Here is a 22059-nt window from a genome sequence, read left to right on the forward strand (position 1 = left end):
TGTAAGTCATCTTTTAAATCAAATAAGTAATAATTAAAATTTCTCATTCACTGTAGAATTACTCATATACCTCATGTAGATCAATTGACATTTCATATAGGTGCCCTTTCAGAAATTAAGCCCTACATAGATAAAAATATGCAAGTGCAGTCTGTGAGATTGTAAGTTCATCTGCTATTTGAAGAAGTATTCTTGATAGTGGGGTTCGAGCAGGGCTTGCACTTCTGCACATGTTTTTGAAAATCCAATGTACTGTATGTTTGTAGTTTTACCTAGAAAATTTATATAACCCAATTGCATATGTAAATGTATGTCAAACCTTGACAAATCCTGGAAACCAGATTGCTGTGTCGTATGGAACACATGAATGGGAAATGCTATATTTCTGGGGGTGAGGGTGGCCCCAAAGGCACTACATGAAAAAGGAAACACTGGCTCATAGAAAATAAGGGGGAGGGGTGGAGCAGTAAAATTAACTAGTGCATTTTAAATTAAAGGAACTTGGTGGCTTGGGGGAAGAAAACTTTCAAGGCCTAAGCTACAGTGAGTTATACAAATAACCCATTTCAAAAAACAGATTGGCAGCAGGAATATCTTTATTTATTTATTACATTTATAGCCCACATTTTCCCACCTATTTGCAGGCTCAATGTTACACATCTAATATAATAAAACTCACCCTCAATGTTCTGAGGACACGGACGTCACTTCCGTATATAAAACTCACCCTCAACGTTCTGAGGACACTGACATCACTTCCGTAATGAAGGGTTCGTGGTGGTGAAGCCACCGAAAGCACCATGTTGCTGGGCCCCGCCCTCGCGTCAAACGTGATGACGTCGAGGGCGGAGCTATGGCGTCACGCATCGAGGGCGGGGCAATGGCATCAGTGGCGTCACAACCAAGAAGCTGATGAAGCTGCGTTCACGAGGTGCGGACCTATGGCGTCAGTGGCTTCACAACGACGAACCAGTGGGTAGGGAGGGAGGGGGTGTGGGGGAGGAAAACCTTGCTAGTGCCCGTTTCATTTGATCCAGAAACGGGCCTGTTTTACTAGTCTTTAGATAAAATACTGGTGATCCCCATAGTAGGTACATACAACATTAAGGGTTCCTTTTACAAAGCCATGCTAGTGATTCCAGCGTGGCAATTGTGGCAAAGCCCATTCAATTCCTATGGGTTTCATTGCATTTGCTGTGCCAGAATCACTAGCATGTCTTTGTAAAAGGAGCCCTAATGCAGAGTAGAATATCAAAATCCAAGAAAAGCATCCTTAGTTCAAGGTCCTTCGATATCCTTTTGAATAAATTCCCTTTTCTTCTTTCTTTCTTTCTTTCTTTCTTTCTTTCTTTCTTTCTTTCTTTCTTTCTTTCTTTCTTTCTTTCTTTCTTTCTTTCTTTCTTTCTTTCTTCTCTGGGTCTCGAGTCAAGCAACTGCAAATGTCTGTCTGGAGGCCCTATAAGATGCACTCACAAAACACCTCTACTCAATTCATAGGTCAGTGCTTGAATTAAATATTGTCAGTATCTAAGTGTCCTGAACTATCAAAAAACTTAGTCCAAAACATTCTTTTGCAAAGTACCTCTTTTACGAAAATACCCCCTAGTAACTGAGGAACAAAACCTTTTGGGGAAGAAATTTGTATTGTCATGAGTTTAACGATAATGCTGAATCATCTGTGTTCACTTGCTATATCCCGTCTTGTTTAGCATCCTCTCTCACACACCCTCTACCCCCTTTTTAAAACATCTGTTCCGTAATATAGCTACACCAGGTTTTGCTTTTTGTTTGTAGACATATATTTCCATATGGTCTTCCAGAAGAATATTCTTTAGTAGCTACATTCCGTGTAAGACGAAGCACCAAAAAGGAACGCTGGTATATATGGCAGAGCTTAAGTCGAAATAGCACACCTGAGGTAAGACATATTTTTAGTTTATGGATAGAAAATATCTATTCAGCATTGAGATATTTGAAATCTGAGCTAGAAAAGAGAGGCTACCTTAAAGTTGCTTTTGGGTTTATCTTAATTTGGACAGCGACTCAAGTTTTAAATTTTCTAATCTAGTCTAATCTAATCTAATTTGAGCATTTATATACCATTTAACCTCAAATCAGCTCAAGACAGATCACAATAAGAGATGAAAACAAATGGGAAAAAAAGTCCCAAGAGTACAATTTGGATATAATAATCAAGAAACCATTATAGTTAAGTGTTAAAAAATTACTGGTTGAATAAATAAATTTTTAAATGTCATCTAAAGGTAAAATAATCATCAATTTCTCTGGTACTTTGTGGGAGTTTATTCCATAATTCAGGACAGGTCCTTTACCTACTATGGTTCTTAGTCTAGTAGTTGCTTTGTGACACAGACAGTTAGAAGGAATTATTAAACAAATTTCATGAGATGAACGTAGAGATTTAGCTGAGAGTTACAGAGAGATAAATAAGGAAAGCTATTCCAATGTTAAGCCATATATAATTTTATGAACAAATGAAAAAAGCTTAAACTTGATTCTAGCTTTTATAGGGAGTCAATTGACAACTTGTATTTACATAATTATTTTGTATTTTTTGCAGATGTCCATAATCATTGATGGCACAAAAAAAGCCGTGGACTTCATTACCAAAGATGATCAAGGAAATATGCTACACTACATGTTCAAAAATCGTGAACTTCACTCATTGTTTGATAGACAGTGGCACAAACTTGGCATCAGTGTACAATCAACAGCCATTTCTCTATACATGGACTGTGATATAATTGAAAGAAGACAGACGGATAAAAAGGCCACCATTGACATGCAAGGAAAAACTCTAATTGCCGCCAATGTTGCTGATGGCAAACCAGTAGATGTGAGCTGCATTTCTATGTTAAAACCATAATTTTAGATATAAGTGTGGTCAAAGTATTGCAACGGAATGTTTGTTCATACATAGAAACCAGGGCTTTTTTTGAGGGGGTACTTGGGGGTACTGAGTACCGGCACCTTTTCCACTGTCTGCTAAACTTGACCCATGGTTCTCGTATTTTAATGAAAGAGCTCAGGTTCTGCATACAAGTTCTGCCTTGTCATATATTCTATGACTGGTTGCAGGGGCCCTGGCTATTGTAGGGTGGGTCCCTCAATGATCACTCCACCCCTCAAGGGTGGCCTGGCATTTGAGTACCGGCACCTTTTTTGCTAGACAAAATGCACTGATAGAAACTATAACTATTTTGGATCTTTCCCCTTTATTCTTATTTTTATTTTACAAGGTATACCCTTAGCAATAATTATTCCTTCCCCACATATTGTTAGAGGCACAAATTACCCAGAGAAAATTTCTATAATATAATAATAATAATATAATAATAACACCCCGGTTGCAGTTGCCTCAAGCTTATGTACATATGAACCGCTCAGTCAATATAGAGACTAAAATAAAGATCTATAAACCCTTAAAAAGTTTCCTTAGGTGCTCAGAATTTGTGACACTAAGCCAACAAGTGAACGAGCAATCACCATCCAATCATTGCACCTGCTGCCCCCAACTGCTAAGTTCAAAGGTGACTTGGTCAGTAATTAATGACTGAATCAAGAAATAACGCACTGCTTGTACAAATGTATATTGGAACCATCAAATATCAGCTAAGTAGACTGAATCTTTAAGTACATTATACAAGCAGTGTGTTATTTCTTGATTCAATCATTAATTACTGACAGAGCTATCTTTGACCTTTGAACTTAATTGCTGGGGGCAGCAGCGGGTGATGATTGGATTGTGATTGCTCACCCACTTGTTGGCTTAATATCACAAATTCTGAGCACCTAAAAAATATTTTAAGGGTTTATAGATCTTTATTTTTAGTCTCTATATTGATTGATCTAATTTATAAAACAGAGTATTTAAAATTTGAGTCCTTTAGGTACATATCAACCGACCAAGCTTCTTAGATTAGCTACAGAAGACCAACTGGATGTTCTTTCTTTTCTTTAATTAACTAGATGAATATCAGAATTCTATTTTTTACATTGCAGGCCAAAAATTATAGAACAGTTTACCTGCTAATATGAGATCAATTAAAAGCCTAGAAGTGTATAAGAATTTCCTCAAAACATTCTTATTTCAGCAAGTTTTTGATGGAATTTAAAATTCTTTCTTTTTCTGATGGATGACAATAGCAGCATGTGGAAGCTAAACTGAAGTGTCCTTGATATCACTTGATAGTGTTTTAAGTTTTGTCTATTTATTTTTATTTGTACTGTGTATGTTTTCCTGTACCTCACCTAGAATTTTTAAGATAGAGCGAATTATAAATTTTTAATTTAAATAAAATGTTGGAGTAGGAGATAAGTTTCCTGCATAAATCCAATGTGTGCTTTTAATCGGACCATTCGTCTAAACTACATTTGTCTCTTTGTAGGGGCATTTAGGCTCCTCACATTCATGGAGACTAACTTGAGATTCTCTGTACTCATAACAATTTAAATTTTCATGCTGGTAAATAGCTGTACACAGATGCAGAGAAAGTGGGAAATGGGCCAGGTTCTCCAAAAAGGACAAAGAGATGTAAAATACTTGTTAAAACAATGTTATTGATAGAAGACTCAACACAGCACAATGTTTCAGCCAAAGGCCTGCCTCAGGAGTCTTTCTGTACAATTTGAAGTATGAAATCATCTAAAGTTAATGTGTCAATCAGCAATGAAGACAATAGGTAAATGCAACTTACTACCCACTTCAAGAGCATGATTACTTCTTGTCATTTTTTTCTAAAGGTCTTTATCAACACCAATTGTCGTCATTGCTGATTGACATGGTAACTTTGGATGATTTCATTCTTCAAATTGTACAGAAAGACGACCAGTTTGTACCATTATCTTTTATTGAAGAAGCTGAGGGATAACCACTTGTGGGAAATATGTTTTTCATATAACCTCCGCATACTGTCCTTATGTTCTCTTCACCTGCACAGGGTTGTGACAGTGATATCTGTGAAGATCTCTATTTCAGTGCTGTCCCAGGTGACAGGCCCTTTTTGTCAAGTTGCCGACAGCACTGTCTCTTTCTCCTGATATTTAGATTCAACATTTAAAATGATCCCTCAAATCCAAACAATCTTTAAGAACTGCCCGACATCTGTGTCAACTACACTATCTTTCTTCATACATAGGGAAGGCAAGTCTTGTCACAGTGGTTCACATTAATGTAACATAGTGGTTTCCAAACCTGTCCTGGGGAAGCCCCAGCCAGTCAGGTTTTCAGGATACCTGCAATGAATATTTATAAGTTAGATTTGCATACAATGGAGGCAGTGCAGGCAAATCTAACTCATAAATATTCTTTGCAAATATCCTGAAATCCTGACTGGTTGGAGTTCCTCCAGGACAGGTTTTGGAACCAGTGATGTAACATCAAGTCTGGGTCTTATTCCATTGGCTATGTTTTTTAGCAACTCCAGTCAAATATCAGGCATACTTCTCACACTCTGGAATCAAGCAATTGTATGGCCTATTCTGTAAAAGGACAATAATAATTCTAAGTACTGAATTATCACCCAGTATTCAATCTGTTCTATGTTCAAATTGGCAAAGAGTAGTTTTCCAGCAACTTCTTCAATATACCGAGGACGCCAACATAGTGCCTCATCTCAATCTGGTTTCCATTCAGGACACAGCATAGAAACCATCCTGGCCGCCTTTTTAAATGACCTGAATAATGCTTTTGAGAATGAGAAGATCACCTTAGTGGTGCCACTTGATTTATCCATGGCATTTGATCTTGTAGGCCATGGTTTACTGCTGACTCGATTGAAAAATATTGGTTTCTGCGGAACAGTTCTTCACTGGTTCTTTTTTTTTTGCTGGACTGAACTTTTGTCAGTATCATTTCCATCCTTGAACTTACCATCTCATAGGTTCCACTGTGGTATACCACAGGGATCTGTTCTGGCTCCTCTACTATTTTCCTGGGTCCTCTTACAGTGCTGGTGCAAAATCACAGCGTGAGTGCTTTTTATTATGCTGATTGATATTTTGCTTATATCTTATAGCAACTCCCCTTCTCCTGATCTTATACAAATGGAGTCCTATTTAGATAGAGTTGCTTCTTGGCTCAGTGAAATCAACTTGTTTTTAGTCACTCTAAAACTTTTGCTTCATGGTTTACCGATTGTACATCTTGCTCCTTATGAATTCCATTGATTGTTGGGAAAACTATTACTGACTTGGAGCAGTTCAAATATCTTGGAGTTTACCTTGAGCAACATCGTTCTTTTGAATGTCAAATCTTGATGGAAGTGAAAAATAATGTGTCTTCATCCTCCACCAGTTTAAAGCAGTATCTTGTTGTTTAGATCAAGGTTCTCAACTGACTTTGCGATAATCTGAGATGCCACTAAACCATACAGTATTGTCATCTACTCTAGTCTTCCTCTGTACCTAACTAAACAACTCCAAACAGTGCAAACTTCAGCAGTTAGGATTCTAATGATAAGAAATAAAATCATGTCATCTCACTATTGACCCAGTACCTCTGGCTTCCCATTTGTTATAGAGTTTAATTTAAAATTTTAACAATCACAAAATACATGTTCTTATACCTCATCTCTTTGTGCTCATGTTAAAATTTATGTTTGTTACATGGCTGTCGTTTATTTCTTTCATCGGTTTCTTGTGTGCTCGACATTCTACTTGGCAACTGGCCTTCTGGATTATTTTTTTTTTTATTTTATTTTAATTTCTCTGTGGAACTCTCTTCCTAAAGAATTACATCTGGGACCATCATTTTCTAAATTTAGAGCTGCTCTTGAAGCTTGCCTTTTTCTCCAAGCTTTTCCATCCCTAGCTGGTTGTGAGCGGCACTCTGGGACATGATATCTCAGCCAGTCTTCTCTAGTCTCTCTCTTCTATTGGACCAATGGCATATATTTTTCTCTTGTTCTTGTCTTGCTATATGTGACTTTCTTTCCTATATATTGATGGCATTCTTTTTCTTCTTTCCAACCTAGTTTTAATTTGTGAACTGCTTTTTTACATCTAATGAGGAAAGACAGAATATCAAGTTTAATAAACCCTAAGGGGCCCTTTTACTAAGCCACGTTAGGCTCTATGCATGTGCAGCTTGTGCCAAAATGAGACTAACACCAGGCTAGCGCACACTCCTGGCAGTAATTTCAGATTTGGCGTGTGCCTATAATGCCTGATGGTAAGCCATTTTTTTTTACTGTGGTAAGCATGCATTAGTGCCCAATACACGCACCTGCACTACCGCAGGCCACTTTTTTCTGTAGCTTAGTAAAAGGACCCCTAAACCCAGTGATGTGCTGGAGCCAGCTCGCAAGAGCCGGTTGTTACATTTTGTACCGACTTGCGAGCCGGCTCTACTCCCTCCCGCCCGCCCGATCCAGTCCCTCACCTGACCCTTCTAATTCTTCTGCGGGGCAGCCAGTCTTGCCTGCCCACTACCAGCGCTGACTCTCTCCTCCCCTGCCAGTTTGCGCTTTAAAAATGGCTGCCGAGACTTCCAGAGGCGGCCTCGCGAGACTTCTACTGAAGTCTCAGTGGCCATTTTGAAGCGCGAACTGGCAGGGGAGAGTCAGCGCTGGTAGCGGGAAGGCAAGACTGCCTGCCCCGCCAAAGAATTAGAAGAGTCAGGTCAGTGAGGGATGGATCCGGAGGGAGGGAGGAGAAGTCGCCGGTGAACAAGGCGGGAGGGGTGGCAGGGGAGAGAAGGGAGTCCCTGGGCATGGGTGGATGGAGGGCAGGGGAGAGTAGGGTCACTGCTGGGCATGTGTGGATGGAGGGCAGGGGAGATTAGGGTCACTGCTGGACATGGGTGGATGGAGGACAGGGGAAAGAAGGGTCACTGCTGGGCATGGGTGCATGCAGGGCAGGGGAGAGGAGGGGAGAGAGAAGAAATGCTGGACATGGATGGAGGGAAGAGAAGAGTGAGGAAGGAGATGAGATGAGGGAAAAGGAAGGGAGGAGAAAAACTGCACAAGGATGAAGAAAATAGGCAGAAGCTGAGGACCCGAAATGAAGAAGAAAGGAGAAATGGAAAGAAATAAATGGAAAGGAAGCCCTGGAAACGGAGTTAAGAGGACAGATAGCAGCAGAATCGGATACTGGGCCAGCATGATCAGAAAAACAGTCACCAGACAACAAAGGTAGAAAAAAATCATTTTATTTTCATTATAGTGTTTGGAATATGTTCACTTTGAGAATCAGGTGCTCAACATTAAAAGTTTATATTTATTTATTTACTTATTTATGGCATTTTATCCCACATTAAACATGAATTAGATTGGAACCTGGGATCATTTAATTTTTTTTCCTGGATAATGCATTGCCACCCCCCCCCCCCCCCAGGCTCTCTCCCTGGCTATAGTCAGCTCTGCAATTTGGGGGGGGGCACAGAGGGGGACGGGGGGGCACAGAGGAGGACAGGGGGGGCGCAGAGGGGGACCGGGGAGAGAGCCTGTTGTTAAACATTTACCAGCACACCACTGCCTAAACCCTATTGTAATGCACTCTATATGGGTCTGACTACAAAGGATGGAGGACAGGGGAAAGAAGGGTCACTGCTGGGCATGGGTGCATGCAGGGCAGGGGAGAGGAGGGGAGAGAGAAGAAATGCTGGACATGGATGGAGGGAAGAGAAGAGTGAGGAAGGAGATGAGATGAGGGAAAAGGAAGGGAGGAGAAAAACTGCACAAGGATGAAGAAAATAGGCAGAAGCTGAGGACCCGAAATGAAGAAGAAAGGAGAAATGGAAAGAAATAAATGGAAAGGAAGCCCTGGAAACGGAGTTAAGAGGACAGATAGCAGCAGAATCGGATACTGGGCCAGCATGATCAGAAAAACAGTCACCAGACAACAAAGGTAGAAAAAAAATCATTTTATTTTCATTATAGTGTTTGGAATATGTTCACTTTGAGAATCAGGTGCTCAACATTAAAAGTTTATATTTATTTATTTACTTATTTATGGCATTTTATCCCACATTAAACATGAATTAGATTGGAACCTGGGATCATTTAATTTTTTTTCCTGGATAATGCATTGCCACCCCCCCCCCCCCCCCAGGCTCTCTCCCTGGCTATAGTCAGCTCTGCAATTTGGGGGGGGGGCACAGAGGGGGACGGGGGGGCACAGAGGAGGACAGGGGGGGCGCAGAGGGGGACCGGGGAGAGAGCCTGTTGTTAAACATTTACCAGCACACCACTGCCTAAACCCTATTGTAATGCACTCTATATGGGTCTGACTACAAAGGATCTGAACTAGCTTCAATTAATTCAGAAGGCCGCAGCCTGACTGATAGAAGGTTGTAAGTGACCATGTTCACATCAAACTGTTTCTGCAAAAACTTCACTGGAACCAGTACAGTAAAGGGCTACATTTAAAGTGAATGGACCAGAGTACTTGCAGAACCATCAGCTCAGGGCATGGGAGCAAGCTCTGTCTACTGTCCTAACCACTCTTGCTCTGGGTGTGGGAGCAAGCTCCACCCATAGTCCCGACATCAGATACCATGGGGATTTTACCGCGGTTCCTAGTGGTGTGCATTTGCTCAGTAAGCAGCCTAAGGTGCAAGCTAATGGCATTTGCCTTTGTGCAGCAACTTGTGCAAGCGGCAAAGATGGGAAGATTTGATGTTTAAAGTTTTTTAAATATAATAAAGTGTGGGTTGTTTTTTTGTTTGCTTTTCATATATATATTTTAGCCTTTACAACATTCATTGGTTATTGTTTTTATGTATCACCCTTTTGTGCTTGTTTAAAGGTCAGCTGGGAAATGTTTTAGAATATGATCTGACTATACCAGTTTGGATGACTTCTACACATAGGCCAAAGTATAGGCAAACTCCCTATTTTAAATGTAGGCAATTGTTAGAATGTCAGTCTATATGTCCACGTAGCACTAAGTAGTGATAGGTACTAGACCCAGGGCTTTTTGTTTTTGCTTCTTCCCTTCTTCGCTCATCTCCCCCATCTCCTGCCTCTCTCCCATGGCCACAGCTGCTTTTCTCAATGAGCAGCAGCAGCGCTGCAGGCACAGCAGGGAATAGCAGATGTGGGGCTCCACTACTACTACTACTACTGCTTATCATTTCTATAGCACTACTAGACATACGCAGCGCTGTACACTTGAACATGAAGAGACAGTCCCTGCTCGACAGAGCTGACAATCTAATTAGGACAGATAAACAGGACAAACAAGAGCTAAGGGAATATTAAAGTGAGGATGATAACATAAGGGTTCTGAACAAGTGGACAAGGGTTAGGAGTTAAAAGCAGCATCAAAAAGGTGGACTTTTAGGCTCTGCCGATCCCCTGCCCCAGAACAGGAAGTTGACGTCAGAAGGGCAAGGGATCCGTAGAGTCAACAGCATGTGTCTGAGCACTGTGGCTTCATGCCTTTTACTCTTTGATTTGCCCGATGTTGCTGTTCATTGGGAGAAGCAGCAGCGGCCCTTGGAGAGTTGCTGGATGGGGAGAGAGGAGGAACGGGGAAAATACTGGATGGGGAGAGAGGGGACAAGGGGAGAAATACTGGATGGGGAGAGAGGAGGCAAGGAGAGAAATACTGGATAGGGAGGGGGGAGAGAAATACTGGATGGGGATAGAGTGGTAAGGGGAGAAATACTGGATGGGGAGAGAGGAGGCAAGGAGAGAAATACTGGATAGGGAGGGGGGAGAGAAATACTGGATGGGGATAGAGTGGTAAGGGGAGAAATACTGGATGGGGGGTGAGGGGGCAAGGGGAGAAATACTAGATGGGGAATGAGGGGGCAAGGGGAGAAATGCTGGATGGGGAAAGAGGAAGAAGAGGAGAAATACTGGATAGGGAGAGAGGAGGCAAGGGGAGAAATACTGGATGGGGAAAGAGGGGGCAAATGGAGAAATACTGGATGGGGAAAACAGGGGGATGGGGAGAGAAGGAGCAAAGGGAGAAATGCTGGATGGGGAAGGGGAAGGGAGAAATAGTGGATGGAAGTGGGAGGAGAGGGGGCAAATGCTGGTTGGAAATGGGGAGGAGAGAGGGGGCAAATTCTGGATAGATGTGTGGAGGAAAGAGAGGGTAAATGCTGGATGGAAGTGAGAAGAGAGAGGGGCAAGCTGTAGGTTGACACAATCAAAACAGGGAAATTGAAGATTGGATAGTAAGAAAGAACTAAACGTGAACAAAAGCAGAAAATAAAATCTAAGAAAGTTAAAAGGAAAAGGAGGAGAGAAAAACGACAAACAGGAAATCCTGGCACTAGAGTTAAGAGAACATGAAGAAAGTAGAAACTAGAGACTGGGACCAACACAAATGAAAAGAAATATGTGGCCAGACAACAAAGGTAGAAAAAAAGAATTTTATTTTTATTTTAAGATAAAGTAGTGTGGTAGCTGTGCTGTGTTTTATTTGTAGTTGTTCATTTGTAATGTAGTGAATGGAATAGTTCAAATTTACATCTGCTATTTTCATAGCAAGGGTTATCCTGCATGTCAGAGTCTGGTTTTTGGGAGTTTCAGCTGATTTTTTTTGTCTACATATTTTATTAGTTTATGGTCAGTCTTAGGTGTTCTTTGTTCGACCTAGGGACTTTTGTACTATTTTCAATGATGCCTTTGTATATGCTCCATGGCTAGTAAAATGGGTGTTGCTACTGTGGGGGTGTGGCTAATGTAGGGGTGGAGCCATAGATAGTGACCCTGTCTTTAAGGTTGGCACTGTATGAGTACTGGTATCTTTTTTCCAACAAAAAAGCACTAACTAGACCATTACCTATTTTATATCAAAAGATACCTTCCTCTGGAAAAAGGGAGGGGTAGGATAGTATCTGAAGATCTGAGGAACAATTGTAATTCTATGGATTTTGCATTGTTTGAGAATCGTTCATTCACTCCTGTTCCTGCCTATTATGTAAATGCTAGGTCTGTGAATCATAAGCTTCTTTTATTTCAAGACCTTCTGTCTTCCTCAGATTTGGGTTTCTTGTTTATTTCAGAGACCAGAATTACAGAGGTAGTCCTATTGTTCCTCATCTTTGCATGCCAGTTTATGAAATATTGCATTCACCAAGACAAGATAAAAGAGGGGGTGGTTTAGTGGTTATTTTAAAGAAATTGTTTAATTAACACTTGTTTCTGTTGGTTCCTCTGCTGAGTTAGAATTTATGTTATGTCGATTTCAGGATGATTCTTGTAATAGTTCTAATGTAATAGGAACGCTTTTAATATATCGTCCTCCAGGTTCATGGGTTAAAGCAGACCAGGAATTATATGATACTAGTAAAAAAGGCCCGTTTCTGTTAGAAATGAAACGGGCGCTAGCAAGGTTTTTCTCGTAGTGTGTATGTTTGAGAGAGTGTGTGTGAGATTGACTCTGTGAGAGAGAGTGAATGTGCGAGTGTTTGTATGTGACAGAGAGAGACTGAGACTGGGTGCGAGTGTGTCCGTGAGAGAGAGAGTGTGTGTGTGAGAATCAGAGTGTGTGCCAGGCGCCCCTCCCTCCCCCCTCCATCCCTCCGAGTTCCAGGGTCATCAGAGAGAGTGAATATGCAAGTTTTTTTATGTGACAGAGAGAGACTGAGACTGGGTGAGAGTGTGTCCGTGAGAGAGAGAGTGTGTGTGTGAGAATCAGAGTGTGTGCCAGGGGCTCCTCCCTCCCCCCTCCGAGTTCCAGGGTCATGAGAGAGAGTGAATGTGTGAATGTTTGTATGTGACAGAGAGAGACTGAGACTGGGTGCGATTGTGTCCGTGAGAGAGAGAGTGTGTGTGTGAGAATCAGAGTGTGTGCCAGGGGCTCCTCCCTCCCCCCTCCGAGTTCCAGGGTCATGAGAGAGAGTGAATGTGCGAGTGTTTGTATGTGACAGAGAGAGACTGAGACTGGGTGCGATTGTGTCCGTGAGAGAGAGAGTGTGTGTGTGAGAATCAGAGTGTGTGCCAGGCGCCCCTCCCTCCCCCCTCCATCCCTCTGAGTTCCAGGGTCATCAGAGAGAGTGAATATGCGAGTTTTTTTATGTGAGAGAGAGAGACTGAGACTGGGTGTGAGTGTGTCCGTGAGAGAGAGAGTGTGTGTGTGAGAATCAGAGTGTGTGCCAGGGGCTCCTCCCTCCCCCCTCCGAGTTCCAGGGTCATGAGAGAGAGTGAATGTGTGAATGTTTGTATGTGACAGAGAGAGACTGAGACTGGGTGCGATTGTGTCCGTGAGAGAGAGAGAGTGTGTGTGTGAGAATCAGAGTGTGTGCCAGGGGCTCCTCCCTCCCCTCTCCGAGTTCCAGGGTCATGAGAGAGAGTGAATGTGCGAGTGTTTGTATGTGACAGAGAGAGACTGAGACTGGGTTCGATTGTGTCCGTGAGAGAGAGTGTGTGTGTGAGACAATCAGAGTGTATGCCAGGGGCCCCTCCCTCCCCCCTCCATCCCTCCGAGTTCCAGGGTCATCCCCTTCCCTCCCTCCGAGTTTCTCACGACGTACAGGGCTATATGTGCAGTTACTCGAGGCTGGACTTAGAAACCTCGCAGAACTTGATACTGTAAAACCTGGCATTGTCTGTCCCAGGTAGGAGAAGTTCAGAGAACAGTTCTGCTGGCTCATCTGGTTCTGTTGTGAGTAGAAGAACCTTTCTTGTGCTCCCATCTTCAGCTCAGGCAATTCTTTGTTCTGAGGATCCTGTTGTTTGTTAAAAGTTTGTGACTCAGTCCCGTTTAGCATAGTGAGAGAGCAGAAGTGGCTGTAGAATGTGGGTGTAGTACTCCCATTGACAGCCAGCACAGAAAATAAATTATTAGGGGTAGAGGATGTGTGGAGAAGAGAAGATCGGCAGCTGACTGTGTGTCAGGACCAAAACTGTCTCCCAGCCTTCTTTTCCCATTAGCATCACAAGTGATCAAAGTTTATGTATAGGTACAGAGAAAAAAACAGAAAACAATAGAATTCCCCTCACCAGTTAGCAAAAGTCCCTGCAGGGGTGGTTTTTTTTTGCTGTTTTGATTAGTTTCAGGAGTCCTCTGACTGCTCCTCCCCGTCATTCAACCTGCACCATGCTCTCTTCTATTAGCTTAGCTGAACCCGTCCTTCTTATTGAAAGAAACTGGCTCGCCCTGAAGGAGGACAGAGCTTATTGATTGGCTGATTCCTCTTAGTAGGCGGGTCCTATCTTAGCATTTTCCTATGACTGTTCAATTGTCCTACGAAACAGCACGCCCTCAACAACGACGGGCTTTTAGATTGTCTGCTTGCTGAGGAGGCGGGTCTTATTGTAACATATTCATAATAGTAGGGACTCTGCTGCCCCTTGTTTTACATGCGGGTACGCTTTGGCTGTGTTGTGCACAATTGAGGTGTTTCAAAAAAGGCAGCTTACAGTGAGGAGAGGGTGGGCTGCGTAACGGTGAGTGACCGGCTGCGGAAGGGTGGGTGAGGGGGACTGTGGGCGGGGGGATGGGTTGCAGAGGTTTTTTTCTTGTGGCGCGGTTCTACTATTTTCTGTGGAGCATTGTGTTTGGGGGGAGGGGCTTGGTTGATGCGCTGAGGGGGCACTGACAGCTGTGTCGCAGGCAGGGGGAGGGGTATGGAAACACGCTCTGCGTGTTTCCCTACTCCTCCCCATGCCTGGCTCACGGTTTTGTGTGTTGCGTCCCTGCTGGAGACGTTCGGTGAGTGTCATTGTTCCGCCCTCGACGTCATCACGTTTGACGCGTGGGCGGGGCAGACACTCATGGGTGAAAAGCGATCTCTGCTGCCTCACTTTTAGAACGTTGGGAAAGTGAGGCTTCATTAGAACGTTGGAGGTGCGTTTTATATAGAGAGATTATTGCTCAAACCTCTTGTCAGTTTTCTAGGATGATTACTTTAAGAGATCTTAATTTGCATCTGGAGGAAACAAATTACTCAAATGTTTTAGATTTTAAAATATTTTTGCTATCCCGTAGTCTGACTGTTTTAGAAGGGGGGCCTACACATGAGAAGGGTCATACATTGCATTTTCTTGCCAGTAGTGTACTATATTTGGTTGATGCATTTGTTTGGTTGGCAAGACCTTGGTTTGATCACCTTCAGCTAGAATTTTCATTGAATATCTGCTTAAGTAAATCTGTTGTACAGCATCACCCTAAGGAGATTACTACCACTACTACTACTACTTATCATTTCTAAAGCGCTACTAGACGTATGCAGCGCTGTACACTTGAACATAAAGAGAAAGTCCCTGCTCGACAGAGCTTACAGTCTAATTAGGACAGACAAACAGGACAAACAAGAGATAAGGGAATATTAAAGTGAGGATGATAAAATAAGGGTTCTGAACAAGTGAATAAGGATTAGGAGTTAAAAGCAGCACCAAAGAAGTGGGCTTTTAGCTTAGATTTGAAGACGGCCAGAGATGGAGCTTGACGTACCGGCTCAGGAAGTCTATTCCAGGCATATGGTGCAGCAAAATAAAAGGAACGGAGTCTGGAGTTAGCGGTGGAGAAGAGAGATTTACCCAGTGAATGGAGTTCCCAGGGAGGAATGTAGGGAGAGATGAGAGTAGAGAGGTACTGAGGAGCTGCAGAGTGAATGCACTTATAGGTCAATAAGAGGAGTTTGAACTGTATGCGGAAACGAATAGGAAGCCAGTGAAGTGACTTGAGGAGAGGGCTAATATGAGCATAATGACACTGGCGGAATATTAGTCATGCAGCAGAATTTTGAACAGATTGAAGAGGAGAGAGATGGCTAAGTGGAAGACCTGTGAGAAGCAAGTTGCAATAGTCTAAGCGAGAGGTGATAAGAGTGAGGATGAGGGTTCTGATAGTGTTCTCAGAAAGGAAAGGGCGAATTTTGGTGATATTATAGAGAAAGAAACAACAGGTTTTAGCAGTCTGCTGAATATGTGCAGAGAAGGAGAGGGAGGAGTCAAAGATGACCCCAAGGTTATGAGCTGATGAGACAGGAAGGATGAGAGTGTTATCCACAGAAATAGAGAATGGAGGAGGAGGAGGAGAGGTTGGTTTAGGAGGAAAGATAAGAAGCTCAGTCTTGGTCATGTTTAGTTTCAGATGGCGCAGAGACATCCAGGCAGCAATATCAGACAGGCAGGCTAATACTTTGGCCTGGATTTTGGCTGAGATATCTGGTGTGGAGAGGTAGATCTGGGAGTCATCAGCATAAAGATGATACTGAAAACCATGGGATGAGATCAGAGTACCAAGGGAAGAAGTATAGATGGAGAAAAGAAGAGGTCACAGGATAGATCCCTGAGGTACAACAACTGACAGTGGGATAGAAGTAGAGGAGAATCCACTAGAGCAGTGATGGGCAACCTTTTGAGCTTGGTGTGTCAAAATTTGCGAAAAAACCGAGCATAACTCGGGTGGTGTGTCACTTCGAGAAAAATCTACTAGGACCGCCCCCCCCCCTACCCGAGATCGCTGCCCACCCGAGGTCGCTGGGCCCCCCCCTCCACCTGTTACCGGGCCCAGAACTAACCTTAAAGCCTCCTTTCACGTCGCAGCAAGCAGCAGCAGGGCAGACCTCTCCTCCTTCCTTCTGTGCTCTGCCCTCGCGGACGTTACGTCAGGCGAGGGCGGGACATGGAAGGAAGGAGTGGCCTGCCCTGCTGCTGCTTGCTGCGACGTGAAAGGAGGCTTTAAGGTTAGTTTCCGGGAGCGAGGAGGGAGGGCGGACCACACTGCGGCGGCGCCGCGTGTCATCAAAAATGGCTACGCGTGTCAGTGCTGACACGCGTGTCATAGGTTCGCCATCAGGGCACTAGAGTATACACTAAAGTTACGCTGGGAGAGATAAGAAGAAAACCAGGAAAGAACAGAGCCCTGAAATCCAAGTGAGGACAGTGTATCAAGGAGTAGGCTGTGATCAACAGTGTCAAAAAGCAGCAGATAGATCAAGAAGGATGAGGATAGAATAGAGACCTTTGGATCTGGCCAGGAACAGATCATTGGAGACTTTAGCAAGTGCTGTTTCAGTTGAATGAAGGGGGCGAAAGCCAGATTGAAGTGGATCAAGAATAGCTTGAGATGAAAGAAAGTCAAGGCAACGGCGGTGAACAGCACGTATCTTGGATAGGAAAGGGAGGAGGGAGATGGGGCGATTAGTTTTATCAGAGGCAAAATTGATAGTGCTCGCTATTAATCTGAAATGACCACTATATTAACTTCTTCTGAGGTTACTGAATCAACCAAATCTCGTTGAGACTCAGCTTCTCTTTCTGTTTTTGATAAAATCTCAACTTTAGTGACTAAGAAGGTGACTGAATATAGAAACTCAATATCTTAAAACATTGAAGCGAAAGTGTCACAGGTATGAGAGGCGATGTTGTAAAACTAAGATTGTGGATGATTAATTGGTTAGGAAACTTGCATTTAAACACTATAAAAGAAGTGTAGTAATTGCTAGGAAAAATAATTATAATACATTTATAAGTGGGGGTCTTATCACTAATAGTAGACTTTTTTTCTCTAGTGAAATCATTAATAGCTCCTGTTAATGCTCATTCTGGAGCTCAACCTATTTCACCATCTGCTCAGGAGCTAGCTTATTGTTTTCTTCATAAAGTATTTCAAATTCAAACACACCTATTAGAGTGCACACCTAAGAGTGGTATTCCATCATTGGGTATTTTAGTAGAGTTGGAACAACCTGTGTGGGTAGATCAGACTTGGAATGCTTTTTCACCCATTTCAACTACAACTACTACCTCTTTATTGAGGAAATGCTCTCATTCTCAGTGTGTTTTAGATAGCTGTCTGGTTTCTATGTTTTCTACAGTTCCACAGGTAAGTTATTCAATGTTTGATACTGGAAATAAATAAGTTGTTGCTATTAGGTTCTTTACCACCAGATATGTTGTACTCACTCTGATACCCAAAGGCTCTAGTTTAGATGTCTCATTACCCTCAAGCTATTAGCCTGTAGCAAGTATACATTTGTTTACTAAATTGATGGAGACTTATGTTAGTCAGCTGTTTATGGATTATCTGAATAAATGTTCATGTTTACATTGCTCTCAGTTCAGTTTCAGACCATCTCACAGTACTGAGACCCTCTTGTTACTATTGACATTTTATGTGAAAGAGGCAGATGGCACTGGTAAATAAAGTTATTTTATTTCTGTTTGATATTTTAGTGGCATTTGATACCATTGATCATGATTTGCTGTTGTCTAGGTTAAGTGATATTGGTATCTCTGGTTCTGTATTCAACTGATTTCGAGAGTTCTTGGAAAACCACAGTTATTGTGTGAGACAGAATAAAATATCCTCTGAATATTGGTTCCCTGGCTGCGGTATTTCTCAGGGCTTACTTCCATCTCCAGTGTTATTGAACTTTTTTATGTCTTCTCTAGGAAAAATTAGTTTTAACACTGGTGAATTGTTGTTATCATATGTGGTTGATATTTTGCTTTTGTTGCCAGTACCTCCTAATATTACCAACTTGCCTGATATTGTGTTATCAGAGATTAATAGGATTCAACACTGGGCATTTACTAACAAATTAAAGCTGAACCAAAGTAAAACAAAGATCCTATCATGTAAGACGTCAGATGTATCATGTATCTTCATCTGACATTAGCTAACAATCAAGTGTTTACTATTGAAATCGAATCACATGTGTTGGGTTTTATTTTAGATTCCTCACTATCTTATGGTTCTAATCATTTATATAAAAAAAAAAATTATTTACAATGAGACAGTTGCGGCTAATCCGTTCATTTTTTTTTACTCAGGAGGCTTTTTCACTCTTAGTCCAGATGTTGATATTACCTCATCTCACTACTGTAATGTTCTTTAGTTAGGGCTAAGTATTAAATAGCTTAAAAAGCTCCAACTTTTTCAGAAAACTGCACTGAGGTTAATATTTAGGCTACATAAGGTTGCTAGTGTTTCACTATTTATGGCGAAATTACATTGGCTCCCTGTGGTCGAACAGATTTTGTTTAAAGCACTATGCGTATTGTTTCAAATGATGTATGGTTCCACTTCTCAATTATTAACAAATAGGATCTCCAAGTCATTATTTGGTCATTCCTTTCATTTACGGGGTCAGCTCACTCTGTCCTTCTTTTCATAGAGTGCGTTTTTTGATGATAATCAACTCTATCTTTTCAATTATAATTCCTGAATGGAATTTCTTCCATTGATAATCCAAATGGAACAGAACTATTTGACATTTTGTAAAATGCTGAAAACGTATCTTTTTGGTTGGGCTTAATTAATATATTTTCTTCTCTGTTTATGATATGTTAGAAGTTTATTACTACATTTCTATAACATTAGATGTTCCCTTTACTATACACCTAGCTGAACCCTAATATTTGGAAAGCAGCGGTCAAGAAGTATAGCATTGACATTGACATCTCCTTCTATGTACCTCCAAGGTCACTTAAGGTCCTCCCTAACCACAACCTTTCCAAAGAAAATCATGGGATGTGATACCAACCAACTATTTGGATATAATAATCAAAAAACCATTACAGTTAAGTGTTAAAAAATTACTGATTGAATAAATGAATTTATTCTCCTTCTCCAGAGTAGCCCCTACACTCTGGAATGCAATCCCAGTAAGGCCTCACTTAATGCATGACTATGAGGGGCATTTTTCATATGATGTATGAATCCGATTTTGGACGTTTTACTGAAAACATCCAAAATTCCAATAGCGAACATGGCCATTTTCAAACCAGAACAACATTTTTCCCTTGGACATTTTTTTTTCAAAATGGACATTTGATACATGTTCTTGTGCTCAGTGTGTTTATCTGTTTGGACCATTTTCGGAAAAAAAAATGTCCAAGGGAATGAAACACAAAAACAAGCCATGGGGATGTTTGGTGGACCAGCAATCTTAGTAGAAAGGCCACACAGACATCCCAGCAGAGCAATGGGGCACCCTAGGGGGCACTGCAGTGGACTTCACATAAAAAGTCCCAGGTACATATCTCACCATTACCCCTTTTATATTGTATGGTGAGCCCTTCAAAAACCATCAAAAACCTACTTTATTCAACTGTACACAGCAACAATAGCCCTTATGTATGCAGGTGTCACATGTATGTGGGTATAGTAGGTTTTGGTGGATTTTGGAGGGCTCACATTTCCTTGACCAGTGTACCAGTTAGAGTGGGATATGGGCCAGGGTCCCCTTCTCTGCAGTGCACTGCACTGACCACTAGGCTACTCCAGAGACCTGCTTGCTGCTCTAATAGGATTGGCTATAACATCTGAAGCTATCGTAGAGGCTGGTATGTACTGTTTCTTTCACATCTTTGGGGGGTAGAAGGAGTCAGTGATCACTGGGAGAGTAAGGGGAGGGGGTCATGCTTTAATCCCTGCAGTGGTCATTTGGTCATTTAGGGCACCTTTTTGTGACTTAGTCATGGTTGAAACAGGTCTAGACCAAAACATCTAACTTTTAGTCCTGGACGTTTATGCTTTGTTCCATTATGGCAGAAAAACATCTGTTTTGGGAAGGCCCAAATCCCACCCCCAACACACTCCCTTGTGATTTGGATGCACTGCATATGAATCGCATAGAAAAATGGGTTTCAAAAATAGTGATATGGACATCTGTCTGTTTTGAATATGAGCCCCTATATCTACGTTAGGAAGCAGGTGATAGCTTGGCTCTTTTCCACAAGCATTTAATAGCAGAAGCAGCTAACAAGCTAGTTACACACACAAGCTGTACATACTGTAGCAGGACTTGCTTATCCACTTCTAATGTAGCTGAGAGCATTTTCTTGCACTTTTTCTGACTTCATGTGCTAATTTTCTTTAAGTTGGTCACCCTTATTTTCTGTCTATAACTTCCCGCACTCTGTCTTATCTGTCTTTATGTTCCTCCTCCACTATGTTGTGCTGTCTATCAAGATATTTTAATGTGTAGTGTGTTGATATTTTCTGTAGCATACAGTGTCATAATATATACTTTTATATGATTATTTTTCCTTCTGTAATTCTCTATTGCCTGTGTCTACCTCATTCTTGCTGTACGTTGCCTTGGGTGAATTTCTCTAAAAGGCGAGGAGTGTGGTAGCCGTGTTAGTCCACTCTTAAGGTTATCAATAGAAATCAAACAAAATAAAACATGGAAAAGAAAATAAGATGATACCTTTTTTATTGGACATAACTTAATACATTTCTTGATTAGCTTTCGAAGGTTGCCCTTCTTCCTCAGATCGGAAATAAGCAAATGTGCTAGCTGACAGTGTACATAAGTGAAAACATTCAAGCATTACTATGACAGTCTGACAGGGTGGGAGGATGGGGGTGGGTAGGAGGTATGCATGGGGACATCAAAGCATATCATTGATATTCTAACAGGATGGGTGTGGATAGGTGAGGGGTGGGGTGATCAACAGAGACATACAGCTTTATGGTTTATAATGGGCTAGGAACCCCAGATCCATGCATACCTCCGACCCACCCCATCCTCCCACCCTGTCAGACTGTCATAGTAATGCTTGAATGTTTTCACTTATATACACTGTCAGCTAGCACATTTGCTTATTTCCGATCTGACGAAGAAGGGCAACCTTCGAAAGCTAATCAAGAAATGTATTAAGTTATGTCCAATAAAAAAGGTATCATCTTATTTTCTTTTCCATGTTTTATTTTGTTTGATTTCTATTGATAATCTAAAAGGCGATAAATAAATTATAATAAAAAATAAAATAAAATAGATAACTCAGGAACTGTAGACCAGTACGTCCAGTGTTAATGCTTTGCCAAATGATGGAAGCAACTTTTAAGAACGAAGGGACCAGATGTGGGCTATATCATTATTGGTTGCGCCTTGTACATATGAAGGATTAGTTGGTTTCTACAGGGTCCTTTTACCAAACGGCATTAAAAAATGGCCTTAGTGCATCCTTAGGTGGGTCCTTCCCACAAGCTAAGGCCATATTTACCACAGAGGTAAATTATATTTCTATTTTCCCTACTAATGGCCATGAGCAAATTTTCCCATTAGCGTGTGACCATTAGCACGTGAGCCCCTACCACCACCCATTATGTAGGTGGTAATGGCTCACGCGTTAAACACATGCTAATTGGTTAGTAGACGCCAATGTAGCTGTACAA

At 41.8% G+C, this 22059-nt stretch overlaps 1 protein-coding gene across 1 annotated transcript in view; it reads left to right on the forward strand.

The window, feature by feature from the left end:
- COL19A1 (collagen type XIX alpha 1 chain) overlaps positions 1 to 22059 on the forward strand; it is a 946027-nt gene that overhangs the window by 145309 nt on the left and 778659 nt on the right. Inside the window, exons 5-6 of the mRNA XM_030199003.1 lie at positions 1795 to 1918; positions 2582 to 2857. Of these exons, the coding sequence (XP_030054863.1) occupies positions 1795 to 1918; positions 2582 to 2857 (400 nt within the window). The remainder of the gene's footprint in view (positions 1 to 1794; positions 1919 to 2581; positions 2858 to 22059) is intronic.

Source organism: Microcaecilia unicolor, chromosome 3, assembly GCF_901765095.1.
Source record: "Microcaecilia unicolor chromosome 3, aMicUni1.1, whole genome shotgun sequence".
NCBI classification, from domain to species: Eukaryota; Metazoa; Chordata; class Amphibia; order Gymnophiona; family Siphonopidae; genus Microcaecilia; species Microcaecilia unicolor.